This window comes from Melospiza georgiana, chromosome 6 (genome assembly GCF_028018845.1).
Source record: "Melospiza georgiana isolate bMelGeo1 chromosome 6, bMelGeo1.pri, whole genome shotgun sequence".
NCBI classification, from domain to species: domain Eukaryota; kingdom Metazoa; phylum Chordata; class Aves; order Passeriformes; family Passerellidae; genus Melospiza; species Melospiza georgiana.
Genome location: NC_080435.1, coordinates 40,074,179 through 40,097,766, shown reverse-complemented (window position 1 = coordinate 40,097,766; position 23,588 = coordinate 40,074,179). Strand labels below are relative to the sequence as shown.

Below are 23,588 nucleotides of genomic sequence, written 5' to 3'. Positions count from 1 at the left end.
ATGTGCTGTGTATCAAAGCTAACTACCATTGGCAATATTTCATTGTGGCATTTTAAAGTTTTCGAGGTCAAGAATACAACCTGGCCTTTAAAAAATATTCCAAAGGACCTGCCCTCACTGTAGGCAACAGTAATTTGAACTGAGACTAACTCTACAGAGCTACAATATTCAAAAAGTTCAACTTTAAAAAAATTGAAAAGCGATCTTTTTTCCTCCCCAGACTCTCATCTCTAAGAGACTATGATCAATTAACCTTTAACTTTGAAAAATAAAAAAATTCCTGTGACAGTCAGAAATGAAATTCTTTTAAGATTAGGTGCTAGGAGAGCAATATCAGGCTTAGAATGAAATCCTAGTAACGCTCTGAACTATCAAATCACTTCTTGCTCTGAAAATATAATTATTCTGTAAGCGTTATGTCAGACAATATTAAATGCAAAAAGCGTAGCTTAAATAAAACTTTTTTTCTGACAGAAAGGCTCTCTGCACAATATTTTCAATGACACAGAAAAAACAAGTCAGCTTGCAATTAATGAAAAACAATACTATGTTCAATAAGTAGCATGCTTGGCAAGCACTTTTGGTGACACCAGATTTAAAATAATGCTGTTATTGCAGTCAGAAACAGCCCCTGAATGTTTATGATCTCCATTTCTAGTCATCTGATTGCACACCTGATTTTGTAATATTCACTGTAGATTTTCATGGCAATTACAAACCCATGGAATATATAGCATTTGTGTGGCACACAGCCTTTATCAATTTATTATTATTATTATATTTATTGTTTTTCTTAGTGAGAAATGTCAAACTGCACAAGGATTTAACTTATACTTTGCTTCGGTCATGCTGTTGTATGTATAATGATGCTTCCCAAATAAATAAAAAAAAATAGAAAAAAGGCGGTAGAGGAAAATCTATCTGTAAGTGAGATACCTTTGGATCTTACTGTCTAAATAAAGCAGTTTTAAAATGACAACACAGTATAAACAGAATAGCTTCTGTATTTGTATTGTATCTCCACTACCGATAAAAGAGATTTTTAAGAATAAAGTGGCTGAAGAGGTGTGCACAATGCTTGCACATCTTACCTGGTACAGTCTCTCATCCTGGCTAGCAGTGAGATTGCAGGCTATGTAGCTATCAATTCCACTGACATTACAATTTCCCTTCCTCAAAGCAGCAATAACCTGTCACTTTACACTGTCCTTTCTCTGACCCTCTCCCGCCTCTCTGCTCATTTTTATTCTTATTGACAAGACTTATTATTCCTCCTCCCAATTGCAAGTAGCTACCCTTTTGCAAATAGTAGTATCAACTATGTGGTCACTAGTAGTATCGGTCAACAATGTTATTAATATAGCACACACTGCTGGGAGCAGATCAAACAGCCATGCTTTAAAATATTAGTTTTGCAAAGGTACCATGAGGCAAATAATTGCAGTTTACTTCACCTTATACAATGTAATATTGCAAGGACAGATCTCAAGAATTTAGTGTTAATTACCAGCCCAATAATTTGGAGGATATGTTATGGTTTTTTTGTTGCTTTCAAACACAAAATAAAATAAAACCATAACAGAAGGGTGCCGTATCTGTGTTTAAAGAAGCAGTTGTTGGCAAACACCATAGCTCACTTCTGCCGAAATGTACACAACTGATATATGCAGCCCAGAAAGCTGGCACCAGGGGCTTACAACCTTAATTTGCCTGCAAGAAGAAATGGAGATTTACCTTCAGAGCACGTTCTTGATTGTTTTCAGCAGTCATATGTCTCGTGTTGTTTGCTGAAGTCTGGTTCTGCTCTTTCAGATGATGAAGCTCCTGCTCCAGCCGTTTGCACTGCAACGAGGAAAGAATCCCATTAAGGAGAGGAGTGTGGGCATATTTTTTTTCAACAAGCCAAAAGACTTACCGTAAATAACCCCATCACCATTTCTGCAGTAGTGAAATCATCAGACAAAAGCACGTTACAATCCCAGACAGTACTAAAGCTACATTTTTAAAATGTGCATCATTATTCAGTTTTTTCCTGGTCCAAAAGTATGTCAAAAACGCTATGTATCAGATATTTATCATAATGTTGGGTTGAATTTCTGCTCCTAGTTATGCCAATATATGGCTAGATTTTGGCTTTTATGTATTAAGTAAGTAGATGTAAAGGAAAGAATTGATCCTTTTTGAAATGCAAGCGAATGAAAGACCCTCCTCCCAAATCAAGGATCCAGCCTTTTATTAGAAAATATAGATGAAATTGTTAGATTTGTATTTTTTATACTAAGAGGTTACGCTAATTCTCCAAGACTGTTTTCTTTAAATGTTTAACTTAATGACAAAAAATGAGAAAATTAGCACTTACTACTGTGTGCCTACACATGTAGACTTACTGCTGTCTGCTGAGCATTTATTTTAATGACTAAAAATCTGCAAGTTAAAACCAAATTATATTTTGCTCTTTTTTATGTTAACTATAAAGGTCCTGCCCAGTTCCTTGGTTTGAAAGAGCAATTAGTTGTCTGCAGACAGTTCTTTACCTTACAAAAAACCCCTCCTGTTCTACAAAAAAAAAAAAAAAAAAAAAAAAAAAAAAAAAAAAAAAAAAGAAAAAAAAAGAAAGCAGACAAAGTACCAAGAAGACATATGGGAATAACAGATATGGGAATAACAGTTAGAACTAGGGAAAAGCAGAGTACCAGGAGAAGCATTTTACAAAAATGTATTACAAGCCAGTAGTTTGAACATGATCACCAAAGCCCACAGCTAGTAGACTGTAGGAATGGAAGACAATTAATTGATAAAAATATTTTAATACACACTTTATGAAAACACTAGCAAATAAAAAGAATAAGAGTTGTGCTATAATGCTCATGTAAGCATTGCTGTCTCAAAAGACCTGGAAATGTCAGTCTCTCATGGTGCCTTGGTGACTGTGGGCAACATAGAACTGAACTTCCCATCATATATATGCACCCTATTCCTGAGCAATTCAGCATATGGGACAATGAAGCCTGCCTCGTGTAAACTCTAAAAAAAAGAAAAACTGTGAAACAGAAAGCTTCAGAAGTGAAAAAATTACAAATGAGGTCTAAGTAAAATAATGAATGCTACAGGATCTTGAGACAGAAATTTAAAGACATGCCAACACATACAATTCTTAAAATAAGGCCTAAAAATATACTGTTCATCAGGTATCCAGTATAGTATATTAACCGGAATGATCCAATCCTCTATTTGAATAAATTTTAAACATTTGTAGGAGCTCAAAAGTGCTATTAAAAATTCCATTAACATATCTGTTACATTTCATTACTTCTGTTAGAAATCTCAGCTTATTTCTAATAGGATTGCCTATTTTAAAGGCAGTGAATTTTTCAGGCCTAGTAAATTCTCTCAATGTCTGTTGTAAACTTTCTTAACGTATTAATGCTCTTAAGTTTCATTTTTATTGCAAGAAAAAAATATATTTTCCCACAGATAGGGCAATACAGAAAAAATATTAAGATACATTTGATTTTAAGTATTTTCCCATATTCAAGATATTTAACGTCTGTGTTATCACACATACACACACACACACACACACAATCACAAAATCCCAGATGCAACTCTTTTTCCATGTCCAGCATGAAAACTATGTGTTTGCAGACATGAAGGTGCTGCTAAAAGGTCCTTCTTATTGAAGAACTAAACACAGACTATGGAGTTTTTTTCTCTAGCAACATTTTTTTCCTTGGCATATGTGATCTAAACACCATTAAAAAAAAATCAATCTACCACTGCAGGCACTATACATTACATCATGTATGATCACCAGGACACTCTGCTTTGCCAACATTCTTCTTCAAAACAGTGTTTAGAAATTCACAATTTGACAACAACACAAGTTTACATAGAGTAAATATTATTTAAAAGACTAAAATCTCAAATCACCTTTAAAACCTGAATTTATAGTCATGATATTGTCTTGATTCCAAAAGGCATGTGAAAATATGCTAAAAGCAAAACCTAACAATATGAATACATGAGAAAAGATCTTGGTGTACAGAGCAGATTGTACCACTGAGAGCATGAGTGCAATCTTAATTCTGCTCTCCACTCCTGTGAAGACAGGACACTGAAATAAAGAGCAGCAGTGGGACCCAAGGATCTTGCAGAGCACATAACAAGTAAAGATACAGTAAAGATGCAACAGAGGTAACTTAAATGGATAAACCTCCCTATCAAGTCAACCTTGATATGATTACATTTACATCAACTTGGGAACATTTTGTAATTTCTCTTTCATTTCATTTCTACTGAGAGGGTTGATATCTGAAAAAAACCCCGGGGCATTTTCAACTAGTATACTGCTTGAATTCCATTTGGTACATCATTGAAAGAAATGATGATCTAATTTGACTTTGCACCTAAGTGTTTTACTATGTTGGAAACAATGCATTAACAGAAGATATTCTGATTTATTCTTGGCTGTCTAGGAAGAAAAATCTTCAATTAACTTCTTTGTGAAAGCATTATAATAATAGTCTTAAACAGCAACACTATGTATGTCTCAATAACATTTTATACATTACAACTTTGATACTTGAGCTACTTTGGAAATATTAAATCAGCATTCTAAAGGCAAGCACCCCTTTTCATAAGAGCAAAAGCATGTGAAATTTTAGTGTAACCTTGCTGTAAAGAAAAGTTTTAAAAATAGAATTTAAAACAATGCAGCCCTTCTATTCATTTAAGCCAACATTTTTTGAATTCTATGTCACTAGTTGTTAGCAAGGTCCAGTAAAAATAGATGTTCTTTAAAAGAACATGTGTTTTTATTGGTTCACTCCAGGCCTCTAAAATGCCAACAGCTGCAAGTAAGAAACTGAATTTCCTTCTAAAGACACATATAAAAATACTTTTTGGAGCACAGTGAAGAGAAGACATCATCCAACTTGGTACTGACAAAAAGGAAATGTTGGATGTATCCTTTTAAGAAAGCTGAAAGCTAAAGGAAGTGTTTAATTTTGGGATACTATGTCTAAATTCTCTTATCTCAAACTTGCAAAAACTCACACTTGGGAAAACTTCAAACAGACAGTATATTTTGTGCAACACAAGTCACCTAAACACTGGATCTGAGGTTTCATTGTGCCCCTAAATGCAAATTCCCATGAGTTCAACGTGTTATGAAACATGGGCTGTCAATTGAGAAAACTGCTTCTCTACCTCAGAAACTTTGAGTACATCAAGGAATACAGGAGCAGTGTGGACACATCTCAATGAGAAAATGTCTTGATCAGAACACTGATGACCTTGCCAAGTAAAGGATATTAAAGCCTCAGAAATGGGAACATAATTTTATAAAGGTATCACACAAACAATTCACTAAGAATCAACTTTACTGTATGGCCTACTGTGTGCATTCACAGTTCTGTAGCTGAAGAGGCAATGTAGACAATTGAAGATACAAAACCCCAAAATCAATCCTGACAAAAGTTTTCTCTCTTCTTTCAAACCCACACATCTGTTCTCCTCTCTGAAAGTATTTCCCCCAAACAGTCTCCTTAGTTAGCCTGAATCAGGTGATAATGTACTTGACAGACAGTGAACCTCATTAAACCTACTCCAAGTGTTCCTTGAGCAACCATCACTGCCCAGCTGACAGTTGTCAATACAACAACATCCATGACCCGCAACAGGACCTCAATCTTCTCTTTAACTGTATTTCCACTGTGCAACTCTTCTAAATGCATGCAGTCTCTTGAAACAAATACCTCTGTACTCACCAAAGGATATATCACAAGCAGCAAAGACACAAAATGAAAAGCAAAGCAGGTAACATACCGAAAGGATAAGAAGAGATTCAGCCAGGAAAGCAAGGATAGAAAGCAAGTAAACATATCCTTCCCTCCCATCTTAAAATGGAAATGATTAGGCTACTGTTGAGTCTTTTTTAATGAGCATCAGGTAACATGATTCAGCAGAATGAGGATGTTTGTGAGAGGCACTGGTTCAAGCTGCGGTGGGTGCTGACCCTGTTCTGTGACTCCCCAGGTGGGAGTGTTGGAACACTAAAGGGAAAATCCAGACAAATTGAAAAAGGAGCATCTGCTAAAAGGGACACTGATAGAGAGGTCAAGAAATGGACCAGGAGAATATCACTGAGTAAAATCCATGAGGCCCACCCAGAAAGAGACTGTTAAAAGACAGCCTCAGCTCCAGTTATACAAAAGGAGTAAAGATGGTTTACCTTGAATCAAGTATTTCAGAAGATAGAAAAATCAATGCAAATAACCACTTAATAGTGTTTGGCCTTTACTAGAAAATGAGGTTGCATTAACATATCAAACATAACTTTAGCACTTGTATAAACAAATCATCTTTAACATGCTGTCAGCTTTTCAGCATTTTCTTCTTCAACTTGTACCTGTAACATGTTAACATAGTGTTACAGTGCAAGCCACATCTACACAGATTGATGAGGTTTTTGATCGTTATTTAACATGATCCTTCAGTGAGGTATTCTCAAAGTAAAAGGTTCAGACATTACACAAAAGTAAAGAAAAACCTGCAAGCCATTGGAGAAATAATGTTAGTAGGGACAAAGATGGAATACAGCAAAGCAAAACATCGAGCAGAGCGGCCTCCTGTCCCCACCCATGTGGTCCCTTGTGTAGTTTGTATGAAGACACCTATCCCCGGAGGTTTCATGCAGAAGCCTGTTTAACTCTGCACATCTTAGGTCAATCAGGCTGCTTTTGAGCAAATGCTCAAATTTTGCTACACCAGGGTCCCTCTCTTTCATCTCATTGAATTAGGATGGTAATGTCAGATGAATTTCTCATTTGGTATTTAAGCACAGATTTGACCCAGGAAAGGGTACTGTGACACTACCTGGCTCAGGAAGCAACAGCCAAAACTGAAAATAAAAGAAAATCATAACACTTCCTTACTATAAATGCAGTCCTGGTGGCTATTTAATCCCATTACATCTATATTTGATTTTAATATTACTGTATGGCATATAATATTTTTCATTGCCTTTCATTAAAAGGAATCCAAACTAACCTCTCCTGAACTTATGGCAATATGCTAGGGGAAAAAAAGTCAACACATTATGCCATTTATATGCTAGGGAAAAAGGAAAGGAATTGATTTGTCTCTGTTATTAAAGGTATGGGGGTCAAAGTCTAATGAAACAAATGTACTAATATGAGGCAAAATTCTACACTAAGTTCTTTCCTCAGATCTGAATATTATTTGATTGTCTTATTCAATTAGTACGTAGGAAAGATAATATTTCATTAGAATACATTTGTTTATCTAGAATCCTTATCAAAACTTGCAGCGCTTACAAACTTGAAAATCATCACTGACATAAAATACACAAGAGTACACTTGAGGAGCTTGCTGAAAAAAGCCACAGTGCCTAGATGGAGGCACTGTAAGGTGCTTGTTCCTGTGCTGACCTGAGTGAGGTCAGGCTGCTGAGGCAGGTGGATCTTTGGTCCAATCTAATCTCACTAGTCAGTCACAGGAGGCCTCCCTAGTTTAAAAATACATAATCACACTCTCCCACCAATAGCTTAATTCTGTCATTAAACTTAAGGTATCATATTTTTATTCATGTCACACAAAAATCAAAAGTGAGTGCTACGTCACTCACTCTGGGTCAGCCAGTGCATAATGACTTGATTGCATATCAGTGCCTTCACTTCAAACACTGAGTACTCTGCCACATTTTGTGGACTTCTATGCACAAAGACCTTGCTCAACTGCAATTCTCAATTACTGTAGTAGTGTGAAATAAAAATAACCTAGCTCCTACTGAATAACTTGGGAAAATGGCTTAGGTTCTCCAAATTCTGGGAAAGTCAGAGTCCATCTGAACGGCAGAACTATTTTCCCACATGCATTTTTTTCCTTTACGCATTTTAAGAAAAATGTTCAATGATCAAAGTAAGTGACACACCACACATTGATGGAAAATGCATCAATACCACTGAAAGACAAGTTTATGGGGTACTGAGATCCTACTACTACACAGCACAATACTTCCTGAAGTGATAAAGTGCATCTATGTTTTGAAATTAGTTAACACATATTCATTGCAGTGAACAAGTGAAGTACAAATAATTATTCCAGACACGAAATATGAAAAAGATGAAGAAACAAAGCTACTTTTTCACCTGGTGTATTCTGAAGTCTTCATCTGTGGAAACCTAAATGCAATAAATAAGCATGTGAAGCAAACAAAACCAATTCAACTGATTCTTCTCTTAGTCAGTTGTTTTGTCCACCTTTCCTTACTTTATTTATAATGATCTGTACTTCAGACTGGCTCCCAGCTCAAATATGCCAAATGGAACGCAAGCATTCTCACTCTGACTGCCCTTCTTCCCCCTCCCTCAGTATTTTTTTTTTTAACAGTCTGCCCCTTGTCCCAAATTCATCACAATTTCTGGAGAGGCAAACATCTTGCACCACTTGGATGCTATACACTCTTTCCTTTGCAGACAAAAATAATACCAAAGTCATCCAGTCAAAACACAAACCAACCTTTGGTGTCACTGTGAATTATGTACTTTGAACTGCAGATGTTTGGAAGCACTTATATAAATAGAATTTATCCCTTTTCCCTAAAGTAATAATTTTAAAAGAAATAAAGAAATAAAATAGTTTCTACATAATAATCACTAGAAAAATTTCCCTTTAAATTATAATTTTGTATTAAAGTTTTCTAGCTTCTGAGAAAAATTACTTCAAAGTTTTGGCAAACCATCAACAAATGTGTTTGAATGATTATTTATACAATGCCCAGCAGCTTAGAACTACTGGAATTTCAAGAAAAAAAGTGGTTTTGTAGAGTTTAGGCCTCAGAAACACACGCATCTTTAAAAAGTTATATTCTATTAGTAAGAGAAACACTTAGATCTAAATGCTGCCTTTATTTTTTTTTTGTTTTTTTGGCAGCAGTGCAATGCTGTCTTGTTTCAAAAAGCTACAAAAAGAAATGCATCAAAATACAAATAAAACATTTTTGTTTCCTTTGTCACTATGAGCCAGCTGCAACCTGCAGCATTAAGGCAAATAATATCCTGTAAGCATGACTAGGTTTCCTCCTACCATTCCTCTCCCTGTCTATTTCTGAACACCTCAAATGCAGCAAAACAAGTTTTCCTTGATTTTCGTTTTAATGGTTCAAGGAACTGTAAGTGTGCAGTAAGAAATTCGGAAAATTTAGACCATGAAATTTAACTGTTGACACCCTTCATGTGAACCATCCTTACACGTGCAGTGATTCCACAGCACTGAGCAGCGCTGATACCCACCCGACTGCATTCTCCACATAGTCTTACTTCCCTGCAATGATGATATTTCAAAGATCAAAACAACCCTGATCTACTTTTCAGTGAGTTCAGCACACAAAGACTTTCCTAATCAATAAAACTCATTATAAAAATGTGCAAGAAACAGAGAAAGGAAAAGGTGACGCTCCTGAGCTGTGTGTGACTCACAGGTCATTCAAGCGCGGTTCCTGAGCTGGCTGCGCACTGGATGACCACGCCTGTGCTAACAGGGGCTGCTGACAAACACCTCATCTGCAGGAGGAAACAGAAGCAGGAGCTGCTGAAGCCACATAACTGGGTCACCTTCACATTTTCCTGTGTCCACTGCATATAAGTTAACAAACTTACCTCACCTCTGAGTTGTTTCTGATCAAAACACAAACCTAGTAACCTGGTGTCAAACATTTATTCATGAGGTTGTACTGGGTCTGAAAGCAAGCAAAAATGCATTCAACTAAACTAAGAGTGTTTTTTTCCTAATTGCCTGTCATATATAAATAAGCAACTTCTGCTTTACATCAAAGTCACATTATTAATTCAATTTTTTAATTTCATGCCTATAAGTCTAATAAATAATGTATAAACTAAGCATGTAAGCAGATGAGCAGTACACAAGTAGGATGCCTGCTCACGCCCCACTGCAGAGTTTTAGAAAGACTAGAGACTGTCACAGTACAATGACATTATAATTCTCATGTCACTGTTATATTCAAAAGCAAAGGAAACTACCAATACTCCCAAATAATTCAGGAAAGGGAAAACACTAATTTAAATTTTATCACAAGAGCAAAAGAGCACTCACTAGCCAAGATTATCTTTTAAAAGTAATGTCAAAAAATTAAAGAATCTCAATTAGCTAAATTCTAAATCACTGAATAAAGGTCTGCAAGTACAGTAACAGTTAGACTAGGATCAGTTTTGCTTTCAATGGACATTTAGTAAGCCCAGCATACTGATACAAGAGATTTCAGAGCAGAAACTTCTGCATAGAAAATAATTCAGAGTAATTAACTTCAACATCTTTAAAGACATTTAAAGAATAAAATTACACAACACCCAAGAGGTTTTGGAATAAATCTGCCATTTAAGCAGAACATGCATTAATATACCTCTTACATGAAAACCAAGACCTAAATACCCTGCTGACTACCTGAAATAATTTCTACCATGGTTAAGGACTAAGAAGTACTGCAAGAAAGGTCACCAAGAAGCAAGTCAAAGCATCCGAATATTAAAATATTATTCTGATCTTATTTTATTTATGGTCTTAGCATGCATTTTACAAATCAATGCAAATCCCACATACTCATTTGCCAGGCAGCTTTGGTCAAGGATTATGTGTTACTAACGGATGGAACACAAATTTCAGAAAGACATAAAATATATTTTTAAATAACTTTAAAAAAGAAATTTAATTGTCCTCCTTTTTTGCTGAAAGAAGGAAACATAAGTCTTCCCTCTCCAAGTTCCTTAGCTTCTCCCTCCTTCAAATGCAACATCTTTGTTCCCTTCTTTTGCATGGCAGAATGTACACCCAACATACACTCTAATTCACAGTTCTTGTCTTGGCCTGAATAAGGTTCACTTTACTACACCACTTCATCTTTTGTCTACATTTTTACTTCACCTTTTTACCATACATATGCTCTTTATTACATGATTTGTCTTTAATTATACTCATAAATAATTATATTGTAACTTTTCGTAAACACTGACTACTCACTTTTTTCAACAATCAAATCTAATTAGTACATAGCAGTTTCTTGCTTTGTGGGGTGACAAATTAGCATACAAAGTTTAAGAATCTTAATCAACTAGCAAGATCATGTCAGAACTGGGATTACTACACCCCAAACCTTTGCTTTATTGACCTGACCAAATGACATGGAGCTATTGCTTCATGTGGCCACATGTTGTGCTGGTTCCTCAGAACGGTCAGCACCATTACAACCAAGTGGCCTGTGGCCAAGAGACAGCTTGTCAAACACACCATGACAGAAAGCTGACAATTACTTTTGTTTACAGCCTTTCCCTCACCCTCACTTAATAATCTGCAGTGCTGGCACTCAAACAATGTATATAGTACAACAGAGGCAGTGGAAATGTGGAAGCTGCATGAAAAGGAGAAATTTTAGAAACATTCACTGCCTAATTTTCCAACTAGATCTAGAAATTAGGAATCTGATTTCCAGATATAGGCAAGGCACTCAGCTGCAGACTGAGATTATGTTTTTAGAAATACAACCTTGTTTAATTGAATGTAACCAATATTAGTTGACAAGAAAACAAAATTTGGTAAGCAATCTGTCATTCTAATGAGTTGGTTTTCAAATAATCTTCAATGGATTTTTGTAAAATCCATATGCAAACAAGGCTATTGCTGAAACATTAAGTTGGCATTTACTGCACAAAAGGACAGGAATACTTCTGGTCCATCTTTAAATATCATCACATTTTTCAAGAAAACAGTACCATGGATCACTGTATAGATGACAGAGTTTTAAAACCTTTTTATTCTGCTATTTATTCTGTTATTGCAGGTGTATCTTGTAGTAGGTACTGTCTGTTTGTCCTGGTAAATTTCATACTCTCAATTGAGCCATCAGTTGCTTAAGTAGCAGTTCTTTAATATTTTCTGGTGCATAATATGTCCACACAAAACTTGTTTAACATGTAATAATAGCTACTTTAAACTGGAGATTATTACAAACGAAAACAACAAGTCGGTAGGTGAAAACACAAACTTCTGCAGGTAAGTCAGAGACAACAGGCACTTTTCAAATAAATCATCCCAATCTGTAGTATTTGTTCTTTTTCCATGGATTTTTAGGAAACTTGAATACTGAAGGACATAACTATAAGAAAGCAATATTAATGGCAGTGTTTTAACTAAGTACAAGGGTGAAAATGAAGAAACTAATTAAAAATCATCAAATGTTATTGTGAAAACACTTTCTGTCTCATTAATACAAAGTAATAGCAAATAGAGCTAGGTAACAGAAAATACATAAATTGTATTCTAGATAGCTTTTATAGGTTTTTTATATGCACTAAAAGTGGAATGAAAATAATTTTAAAAAATCAAGAAATTGATCAGCTTTGCATGAACTTTAAATAAATCATACATAGAATACAAAGGCATCCCACAAAAAAAGATTCAAGAAAGTAAACCAAAGCTCTGCAAAACTAAAACAAACCCACACATTTAGAAATTATATATTTCTGAGCTTTGGTAATACAGAGAAATGCCTGTATGATTTTGGTACATGAATAAGACTTTGCAAACATTAAATAGCAGTTGAATCTGAAGATACTATCTTTGTAACAAAATTTAGCTTTAGCTTCATTAAGGTGTTTGGTAGATATCAGTGTAACTAGATACCCAAATTGATGCACCTTCTCAAGTGGGCTGATTCTGCAGCTTTGAATAAGTCACCTAAAAGCTTTCAGATATGTTACTGAAACACAAGAAATGCTTAAACCTAAAATCAGCTGCCTTTGACCTGTGCAATTATCAACACTGCTCTCATCCCGCAACTCCATTCTTCATGTACAGGGGATAGGACACCCTGAGGGGAGAAAAAAAATTATGAAAAACACAAAGACAGAAGAATGTTATGAGAACATTCTAAGACAGAAGAATGTTATGAGAACATCTAAAAGCAAAGTGATAGGCCTGCTTGCCAAAACAAACGAAATGGGTAAAATGCATGACTACTGCTGAGAAGAGCAGAGACACCATACAAGACACCATACAAGACATAAGGAGAACATGTAAGGACTGACACAGCCACTGGCTGGCCCAACAGTAGCAGGCCAGCTGATGGAATGATTTAGCATAAGGTATTAACCATAATTTTGGTGTTTCCTCTTAAAGGCTGGCTGCATGCTCTCCTTTTCACAGTGAGTCTTTCAAGACTTGTTTTTAAGACTAAGATTCTGTTGAAGTCCTAACACTCCGATTGTGAACAGAAGCCCAGTCAATGAGGCTGAAAGAATGCCTGTAGATTAAGAAAGAAAAATTTTGTCTTAAAGATGAAGGAATTAAACTCAAAGAGAGGCCTGGTGCTCACTCCCATACTGAATACAAGACAGCAGATCACTTTCAGAAAAAAAATAGTGGAAACTATTGTTTCCTAACATTGCTTGGATCTGTAATACCATCTCTGAAATAAGAAAATCCTCATCATAATTATAACAAGACTTGAAAGAAACTTTATCTATTGGTGAACAGTCATCTCAAGAGACAATGAGGAGCAAAGTCATAGCCATTCTTTTGACAGAGAGCTTTACACTGTATTTTGGGGTTTCTCTAATCTTTGATAATACTTCTGCAGATAGCAGAGAAAGATGTTACAGCTAATTAAGAAATAAGCAACAGCATAACTGAAATATGACCAATTAATGATGCACAAATGTCATTATATATATATATAAACTTATATTTACATATTTATTGGTAGTAATTAATAAATAATAGGTAATGTTAAAATTGCTCTCTCTCTCAAAAGATAGTTATCAGTTCTGTTATTAACAATAACATGCACATTCATAAGCACTACTGCATCAATATTTTAAACCAATTAAATACTTTGTAGTTAGACACTTGCATTCTGTATTTCTGATAACAACTCCAGAACTGCAAAAAGTTGTCATACTTGTATGATTTAATATGTTCTTCATCTGCGATAATTCTTCTTTTGTTATAGCTACAAGTATACTTTTTACATAGTCACAGCTTCTTAAGGGCCTTTACACATTTCTACGTATTTGTATTGTGTAATTTAAAGATGCATTTTCAATACAAAAGTAAACTATAAACCAAAATTATATTTTGTGCTTCATATTTAACAGAAATCAAAAACATGACTGTAAAAAATGACAACAAACATTAACACAGAACACATTAAAAAGTTCCCTTACTAGAGCATCTTACAATCACAAGCAGACTACATGCAATAGGAAAGCCTGTCCTTCATTTGCAATAGAGGGTAATGGAAGCTAAATTTTTCTTGTTCTCAAGCAACTCAGCTTGAAAAATAATTAACAGTGAATAAACAGAACATGGAAAAGAGGCTAAATCCTAGATACTCACAATCTGAAGCACGAAATAGTAAAGCCATACAACAAACAAATGTAGGCATACTTGGTGAACCAGACAAAGATAAGTTAATGCTACTGTGAAATCTCTCTTTCATAAAGAGAATATTGATAGATTTTCTTGTTCCTTTTTTTCTTGTCAGGATCACTATACACTTTAAAGCAGAATATGTAAAATAATTTCATCAAGCCTAAGGACTTGGAAAAATTGATTAACAGCTTCACAACCAAAAATAAAGGTCATGATATTCAGACCAAGCCAAGAGAGAAAGCTACCATTTTGGTAATTGTTACCTGATTATTTAAAATTGTTGAAAATGTAGAAAAAATAGAACTATCAAAAACATTTTTAGGTCCCAAATTTCTTTTTATTCTGCTATTGTAATCATGGTATTACAGGTGTACCTTTTAGTACATACTGCCTGTGTGTCCTGATAAAGGACAAAAGAAAAGGAAGAAATGGAACTAACAAAAACACCTTTAAGTCCCAAATTTCAGTCCCAATCATCTACAATTCTGTTGAAAATCAATAATCAGCTTGTCATCATCATAGTAATTTTTCCTTATATACTCTGTTACTGGCAGACCTTAGCTGCCTTACTCATCTCCTCTCCTTACAGCTTAGCACACATGCTGAATCATAAGGATGACTGTGGAGGGTATTGCAGTGCTGGAAGAGAGGTCAATATTTCACCTCAGGGACTCTGGAAATAAAAATAAATTAAGTCAACAAAAAGTAGCTCTATTCATTCTTCTTAGCTCCACATGCCACAACACTCTTAGTCAATTACTGACTTTGTACAAGTGGCACAATCAGCAATATAGTTTGCCTGCTATTCTTTGAAGATTTCTCCACTGTATAAATGAAATCCAAACTTTTCATTCTGTGTATTACTTTATTTTCAATTTGTGCTACTAGTTTGAAACCTATTTCTCCTTGAAGGAACCATGTTTATTTACATCTTGATGGCAGGACAAAAATTGGCGCCAGAAAAGTGTGCATACAAAAGTCTAATAATTTTCAAAGGAAAAAGTCTGAACATAACCATACTAGAATATTTTCTCTAAGAACATTGAAGCTTTTACTTCCCTATTTATTTTAATAAATCTCATTCTCTTTCTTAAAATTATCTCACTTTTATCCTTAATTTCATGTAATGCACAATTTACATGCTACTTAGCACTTTCTCTGCACCACGGAGTGCTATCAGAGAAAAAAAACTGGATTACTTTTTTTATTTAAGCAAACTCAAAGATGCTTCAAACTAGGAATTCACCTAGTGCATTCTGACACAAATGGTATTCAGTCCATAGGTCTTGACTACAATTAATCTGACAAAAAGACCTAGACAAACAAAACACCCATAACCAAACCAAACCAAACCCCTCCCCATTCTGGAAAGGGGTTAAAGTGGATGTAAGATGCTGAGAACTACTTCGTACTCCAGATCCACCACTTTCTAATTCACACTACTTGCTAATACAGACATAATAAAACACAAAATTGCCACTTACGAACACTAAAGAAGGGTCAAGGTAGGAGGAGCAAGTGAACATGTAGGCCAGGCATATTAGCCTTTTCAGACTCCAGATTAATGATAAAAATGAAACACAAAATCTTCTTTGTTGATTACCAAAAGAATTCTTATGCAAACTCATCTGCATATCCAAAATAACAAAGTAATTTTGCATTAAGTTTCCTTAGAAGGTTGACTAAGGAAACCAGCTTTTCATACAAAGCACACAGTTCTGGGTGAGTTTCTTTCCAACATTTAAGAAAATCCAACATTTTATCCAACAAGTAACCAAAGCAAAATCAGATTCAACGTTCAGTACCTAACTTGAAACTGTGAAGTGTTAAGTATCATGGAAAACCTACTTAAGGTACCTCTACCAGAGTACAGACCTTATTGCATGCAGAGTTTTTGTACCTATAAATGTCATTGCATGCACAGTGATACTCTTCAGAGGGAAAACTGAATTCTGCTTTTATAACATTGGAAGTTTCCTCTATGCATTGCTGCTACTGAAACAGGTGATCAATAAGCATACAAAACATTTTTCCTCTCTTTCGTCCTAGAGTTTTGACATTAAATATTTAAATTAATTCCAGAAATTGGCTTGAAAGTCTAAGCTGTCTGAATATAAAGCTTAGCCCATGATAGATGAGTCAAACAGCAATTAATAGAACACACTTGCATACAAATTTACTGCCATTTTCAAAGGGGTGAGGAGTTTCTAGGTACTGAAGAGAGGATGAATGTTCAACTGGAAATTCATTAAAGTTTACAATTAAAGATATCAAGCTTGATCATGCCCTCAAATACTATGCAGACATGTATTTTCTGAATTCTGCACAACACACTGTTTGCAGAGGAACAACAGGTGATTTAACAATGCAAACAATGATGTGTCTCCAGGCATCATTCAGTCAGAACCTTATGGCAGCAAAAAGAAGAAATGCAGTATCAATTAAAATTTTGCTTCTAAAGCTCAAAAAGAAAAACCATAATCCCTCTCTTCAAGGAAACACTTCATTAACATTTACATATTTACTCACACTTAGCATTCATGGACTAAATACAAAAGTTCAGTATAACAGCTCCTCAGGGTAATTTCCTTCAGATTCTCCTCTCCCTCCATTAATGACCTACCATCTGACCCGCACTTCAAGAAGTATTAACTCAAAAAATACAAGACTTCATGCAACCAAAGACTCACTAAAGTCTAAACTAAGGAATGAATTGCAAAATACTTGCTTTCACTAATGAAATTCCAACTCCAGTGAAACCAAAGAGTTTCATGCTCTATTAACAGATACCTGCCTACAGAGAAATCACAACCTCTGCTACTTCGGCATGAGAGACGAACTGACTCAGACAGTTAAGGGACACTACAAACACACATTTGTAGTGTTCCAGATTTGTAGTGTCCCTAAACCTTCTCCTACTATCCTGTTTGAACACCTCACCACTCAGTAGATTTCTTAATGCTTTGAAAACTGTGAATTACATACTCTGATCAAATTAAACAGAGCACTATTGCAAAAGATTAAAGAGGCATTATTTTTGGGTGGACATTCTACACAAATCAGAAAACCCATGCAAGAAATCAAGTTTGGCCAGTTTCTTCTCTAGTTAGGTCTCCAGTGAACTAAAATTCCTACCTCAGAGGCAAAAAATCCTTCACGATCTCCTAAATGTAGCCAAATATTTAATGGCATTTTCTCCTGGAAAATATTCATGCTAAAGCCAGCACAAATACACCCAAGGTAGAGAGTCAGAGCACACCTAATCATCTTGGAAAGTAAAGAATTATTATATATTTTCAAACTGGGTTTGTTTTTTGAAAAACTAAGTAGCCAAGTAGTGAAGAACTGGCCCTTTTCTGAGATGCAAAAGATTCCCGATGCTCTTCAGCATCATGCAGGATAGTTTTACTCCACACGTCCCAAATACAGCAATCATGGCTTGGTTTGGCGTCTGGGGAGATTCACTTGGTTTATTCTGAGAGGGAGCAAAGAAAACATGGATTTAACCATGTTCAGTATAACATGGACTTCCTAAAACATGAATTTGGTCAAACTTTCAATGGATTATATTTATTTAAGTACAGAGGAAATGAAATGTGACATTTTAAAGCATTGTTGCAGTGAAATGCAATAGACTAAAACTAATATTGCTTATCAAAACCACTGCTCATATAACTTTTCCTTTTTGTGATTTCCCTTCAGGATGCCTTTTAGTCAGCATTACCCCCAAAGAAGAGACATCTCTGAGGTTTACCTGAGGCCACTGATGTGAATCCCAATCAGACTGACAACTATTTAATCAACCCCTCTTTCTTTACTGCCCCGGTCACTGTGCAATTTTTAATGTTAAATCTCAAATTATTTTTCTTTTTTAATCTACTCTGTATCTTATTCCATATCCCCTTCACTTTCTCTCAGGACTTGGACTAAATTCACAGGGCAAAAAGGGGTATCTTGCAGACAGGGGTCCTCTCTCTGTTCAGCTATCCCGCTGACAAGGAATTTTCCCATGCCCATTCATCAGCTACCTCTCAGAGAAAAGGATGCAAATGGGAACAACATCAACTTGCTGTTGCCTTCCCAAAGGAAACTAGCCATTAGTGAACAAGCATGGTTCTTGGATCCTCAAAGTACAATAAACATTCCCTTTACTTTCACTTTCCTCCTGAAATAAGTTTATGACCAAAATCATCAACAACAATATCCAACAGCAGCTGCCTGGTTCATAAACAACTATGGATACTGCATCCTACTTCTTCTTTTCCTGTTCCCAAATAAGTGTGGCAAATGGAAAAGTAGGGTAAGCACCTTGAGAGAGTAGGTAGGGGGATACTGTCAGATACGCTCCTGCCAGCCAAGAACTTGATTAGCATCCTTAATCGAGAAGTGCCAAAGGGTACCAAAACAGAGTATAAAACCAGACCTCTAATTAAAAGTACAAAAGTCCCATCCCACACTGTGGTTTGGTTTGCAAAGGGATCACCTCTGTCCCAAGAGTCATGAGGCATTGTAACCTGTCACCTGAGTATTCCCCTATTAAGGGTCCAAGATTTGTAAATTTTTTTTTTCATTTATATTTCTTGTTTTTACAACTCTTGGACTTACTACCTCAGTAAGACCTGTTCACTCCAGTGCTGAGAATGCCTTAATGCTCTGTAAGTCACAGGCAACACAGAGTTCTTCCTTTTACATTACTTGGTGTAAAAGGAAGAAAATTACTTTAGCAGAACAAAAACAAAAAAAGAAAAACTAGCAAGAAGCTGACTAGTTCTAAGTACAGACATTTATCAGTTATTAGTCATTAGTCGAAACTGATAGTGATGGGAAGTCAAGCACAGTGCATCTCGTCATTGTTTTCAATGACGATAAAGTGCTGCTTGCTGCCAAGCAGCGCCTCAAAATGGAGAAGGATTCTTTAACTTGCTTCAGATGAGCAACTGGGCGCCTGCCAATTTTTTACATGAACAGTCATAAGCATGTTCCTGCACAGCAGGATGTGGTCAAACTATTCAAAGCTGTAAAACCAGGTTTGCTTGCCAGTTACGCTATTGCTTCAAGATCAGTGTACTAGAGGTAATACTTTGCCAGCCATGAAACCACTGCTATTTCTTAACAGCAAATTATATATATTTCTTTAATATTTAAAACTCTGTATAGAAATGACTGTTACCAATTAAAAACCTCCCACATTTACAGAATTAGTTAGGACTGGAAACATATCAAACACACAATTTCCTAATCTCTTAATGAGCTTTAAAAAATCACTTCCTTCAAGCTGTACCAATTAAAAGGTCCCCTTTCTTGTCTAAACCAGAAGAAAAGTAATTGTAATGACTTACTCAAGTCTTTGGCTGCCAACCCTGTAATGATATTAACATTCCTGTCCACAAGGTGTGATGTGGCTGATAGGTTGCTGAGACACTGTACTGCATTGCCTCCTGCTGGAAATCACTTCTTTAGAGTATTTTATGAGGATCACACAATGTGACTATGCCATATGGAATCTCTACTAAGTGTCTGTCACTCACTGGATTACTCAAGCAAGAGAGACTTCTCAAGAAAGGTAAAACTGCATTATGATCACCTGGACAAACAATTTTTTTCCTTGAATGAGTTAAGACAAAACTGAATGTTACAGACAAGAAAATGATGTGTTATTTCTTTCAGAGGATCAGTCATAAAACACACTGTAGATCCTCAGTATCACACAATATCTGTTCACTAACAAACATATCTTAGCAAATACAACCAAACTGTTGAGTTTGTTTTTTTAAGGGGGTTGATACAGAAGATGGATGTCAATGTTTAGCCATGCTTTAGTTGTTTGTTTATTATTCACTTGAAAATACATACTAAAAGTAGTATCAAATATTTGAGTTTATACCATTTCATTTGTTTTCACACATACAAAAAGTAGTTTGCATATTTGCTCAGCAATCTAGTGAAAAGATCTGAGATTACATACACTTGCACAGCTCAATACAGTGAGAGAAGTGCCTCAATCTGCTTCCTAGTAAGAAGCAATGCTCACACTGGAAAACTCAAAAAATACACAGAGGTTCTTGGATGTTACAGGTAGAAAAAACATTTTTATGGCCTTTCCAAGACATGGACAGTGTTCTTCATTTTTTGAAGAATAAAGGAATTCAAATCAAATCTAAACAGAAGAATCACAACAAGCTAATCATTGAGTATGCTGCAACTGCAGTCCAACTAAATGCAGCTCAGTAGTACAGCTACCAAAAAAAGCATGATGAAACTGAATTTAAAGGACTAGTTGGAAGTAATCTGTATTTACCTGGTCATAGGAAATGCATAGTTTAAAGAATGTCCATTCTCTGAAAATGTACTTTATTCCTCACTTGAAATCAAAGCAATGTGTTTAGGCTGTGAAGGTTTTCACATTATTGTTTCTTACCCAGAAAAATCAGAAATCCCGTGAGTTAACCCTCAAAAGCTAGACAATACATAGGCTCGTTGTGATCAATTGCCAAATGCCAGGCTATCGTGAAGGAAATCACAGCAAAAAGCAATAGATGCAGCTTCACTAAACACAGTCAGCCCAAACTCTTGTTATTGTGTAGGTGGCTGTCCATCATATGGAACCAGCTCTGGTGGTCACTCAAATGACGTTGCTGTCTCCAGCTCCACACAACAGCAACCAGGAACAAAGCAACACCATGTCTCATGAAACATTCAACCTCCATTGCCCAGTGACCCCTGAACTTTACAAATGCATTTTCCAGAGGACAGACACAGTATGCTAATGGCTTACTCTATTCCTGCTTCTTCTCAGCCTGCTCTCAATTCTCTCCTTCATATTTGATGTCACTTCCACAAAAAGAAAAAGATTTTTAACTTGCATTGTTATGAATGCCTGAGGCAACCCCAGATCTAACTTCCAATAATTTGCATTTGTTATGCTAAGCATATACATCCCCTGAATTATATCTAGTCCCTTTGTGGTCTAATGTAGAATCCCTCTCCTATTGTTCTTGCTGTTAGCACTGTAATAACTACTGCTATTGCAATGTTAACAAAAGACTACTAATAATTCAAGTACGGTATGAATTCCCAAGGAATCATCAAGTGAGAAACACAGGTTGAAAAGGTAGCTTCAATTCCAAGGACCTATTTTCTAGATTCAACAGTAACAGCTGTAAAAGCATCACATATTTGAAAACACACAATGAATAGTTTTATTAACAATTAATTTAAAACAATGTTGCTATAAATTGCTAGTGGTATCATAGTACTACAGCCTAATACCAAATATTTACATCTTCATTTTGTGAGGATTTATTATTCTATTAATTTGTTTTTTCAGCTGCAGTATCTAGTTAACATTACCTGTGCTTTTTGCTGATATGGCTAAAGATGGCTTTGCTAGCGGTGACACCTAAGCCATTACTATCCAAAATTATTATCTTTATTAATTTTTAAGCTGATTACTTGGAAAATATTACTCCATAAACAGGCAGCTTAAAATCAATTAAATTAAAACGTGTATTAAAATGACTGACAATGAAATTCTTCTTTGACATTGATAGAAGTTTCACGGTCCAAGTATGCCTGAAAGTCCACTTCAGCAAAGAACCAAAACTGAAATAATAGTTGCTGAAAGCTTTCCTGTTACAAGATGCTCACTTTTCGAATGCCCTGTGCAAGAAGAAAGAACATAAACTTTTGGAAGGACTTTTGGACAATTCCCAGCACCTGTGCTGGGAAACATCCCAGCAATATTATTATTAAAAAAAAAAAATAGACTCAGAAAGTAAAATACCACCAATAATACATTAAGAGTTTTTGCAATACATACTCTTGACAGACACAAAAAATATTCTAAGCACCAGGCAGATGGGGCTTTCAAGGTTAAAGTACGAGAGAATGTAAAAAATGAGTGAAAAATCATGAAAATTACAGTGTTTGTAGAGGGAGAACTTTTAGCACAGGACTTCTCAAAAGAATATAAATTCAATTAACATTATTGATATCATTAAAGATCACGAACCTGACTTTAAATTAGTTACATATGGGCCAACTTTGGTTACTTACATTAAAAATCAAAATTTTCAATATTGGAAGAGTCAGATTAAATTTGTTGCCTGGCATAAGGGGCTTCATCCAGTCTAAGATCTTTTCTCAGGAGATATATTCCCTACTTAGTCTGTTCCTCCTTACAACTCTTTATTGAGTTAAAAATGCATTAAAAATGGTTGGTAAAAAACCTAAACTCAAACCAAAGTACTGACAAAAACTCTTCCATGAGATGAAAAATGCAAGGAAACTCTCTTTATGATGAAGAGAATGAAGACAATTACTGTTCTGTCAAAATAGGAAATTGCAGGCAATGAGTGATCTGAGCAGAAGAAAGAACCCCGATTCTTTCAAGTCACATAGTAGATGGGTAAGACTTTGAGAGTCAAGGACCACATGCTGATTTTTATCTCCTGCATGTAAAGAAACAAAGGGAGGAATTGCTTGCATTGTTGCATGTGGTACTGTTACCTTCCTTCAATGTATATTTTTGCTACTTGCAAACCTTTATAAATCCTTCTGTCCCAGTTAACTGTCATCCAATGCATTTCACCAATACAGTACACTTCAAAACTAAGCCCTAAATAGCTTTTTAGGTTGGTCAACTCACTGAAAATCATTTTGTTTAGAAAGAAGACAGAGAGTAATGAAGTGCAAAAAATGCAAACATAACTTTTCTCAGGAAACACAGTGATGCCATTTTAATGGACACTACTACCATGAAGAAAAAGTTGATTAGTAATCAGACATTTACTACAAGGGCTCTCATTTGAGATTTTCAAGAGAGAAAAGTAAACAAAATAGTTTTCTTCCCCAAAAGTAAACTAACCCCTGCCCCCCTCCAAGAAAAAAAAGAACAAAAAAGAAATTTTCTACTGAGTGATAATATACGTGTAGAGACTTACTTGAGATAAAGCAGCATCCCGTTGCTCTATTACTGCATTCATTTCCTCAGCTATTATTTTCTTTTTACGTTCTTTGGTCCTGTGTATTCGGTTCAGAATTATAGCTCCATTCTTCAGTATATCTATCCCTGTGTCTGCATTGTTTATTCTGTTCAGTAATTCCTGTAATGTCTACCAACAGCA

General features: G+C 35.5%; 1 protein-coding gene across 4 annotated transcripts in view; it reads right to left on the bottom strand.

The window, feature by feature from the left end:
- The window catches only part of MIPOL1 (mirror-image polydactyly 1), a 185,095-nt gene that overhangs the window by 95,016 nt on the left and 66,491 nt on the right, over nt 1–23,588 (bottom strand). For 3 of the 4 annotated variants that reach the window (XM_058026968.1, XM_058026969.1, XM_058026967.1), the window contains 2 exons: nt 23,406–23,576; nt 1,735–1,842 (listed from right to left, as the gene is read on the bottom strand). In XM_058026968.1, the coding sequence (XP_057882951.1) occupies nt 1,735–1,842; nt 23,406–23,576 (279 nt within the window). The remainder of the gene's footprint in view (nt 1–1,734; nt 1,843–23,405; nt 23,577–23,588) is intronic. The other variant, XM_058026970.1, reaches the window with a different exon arrangement.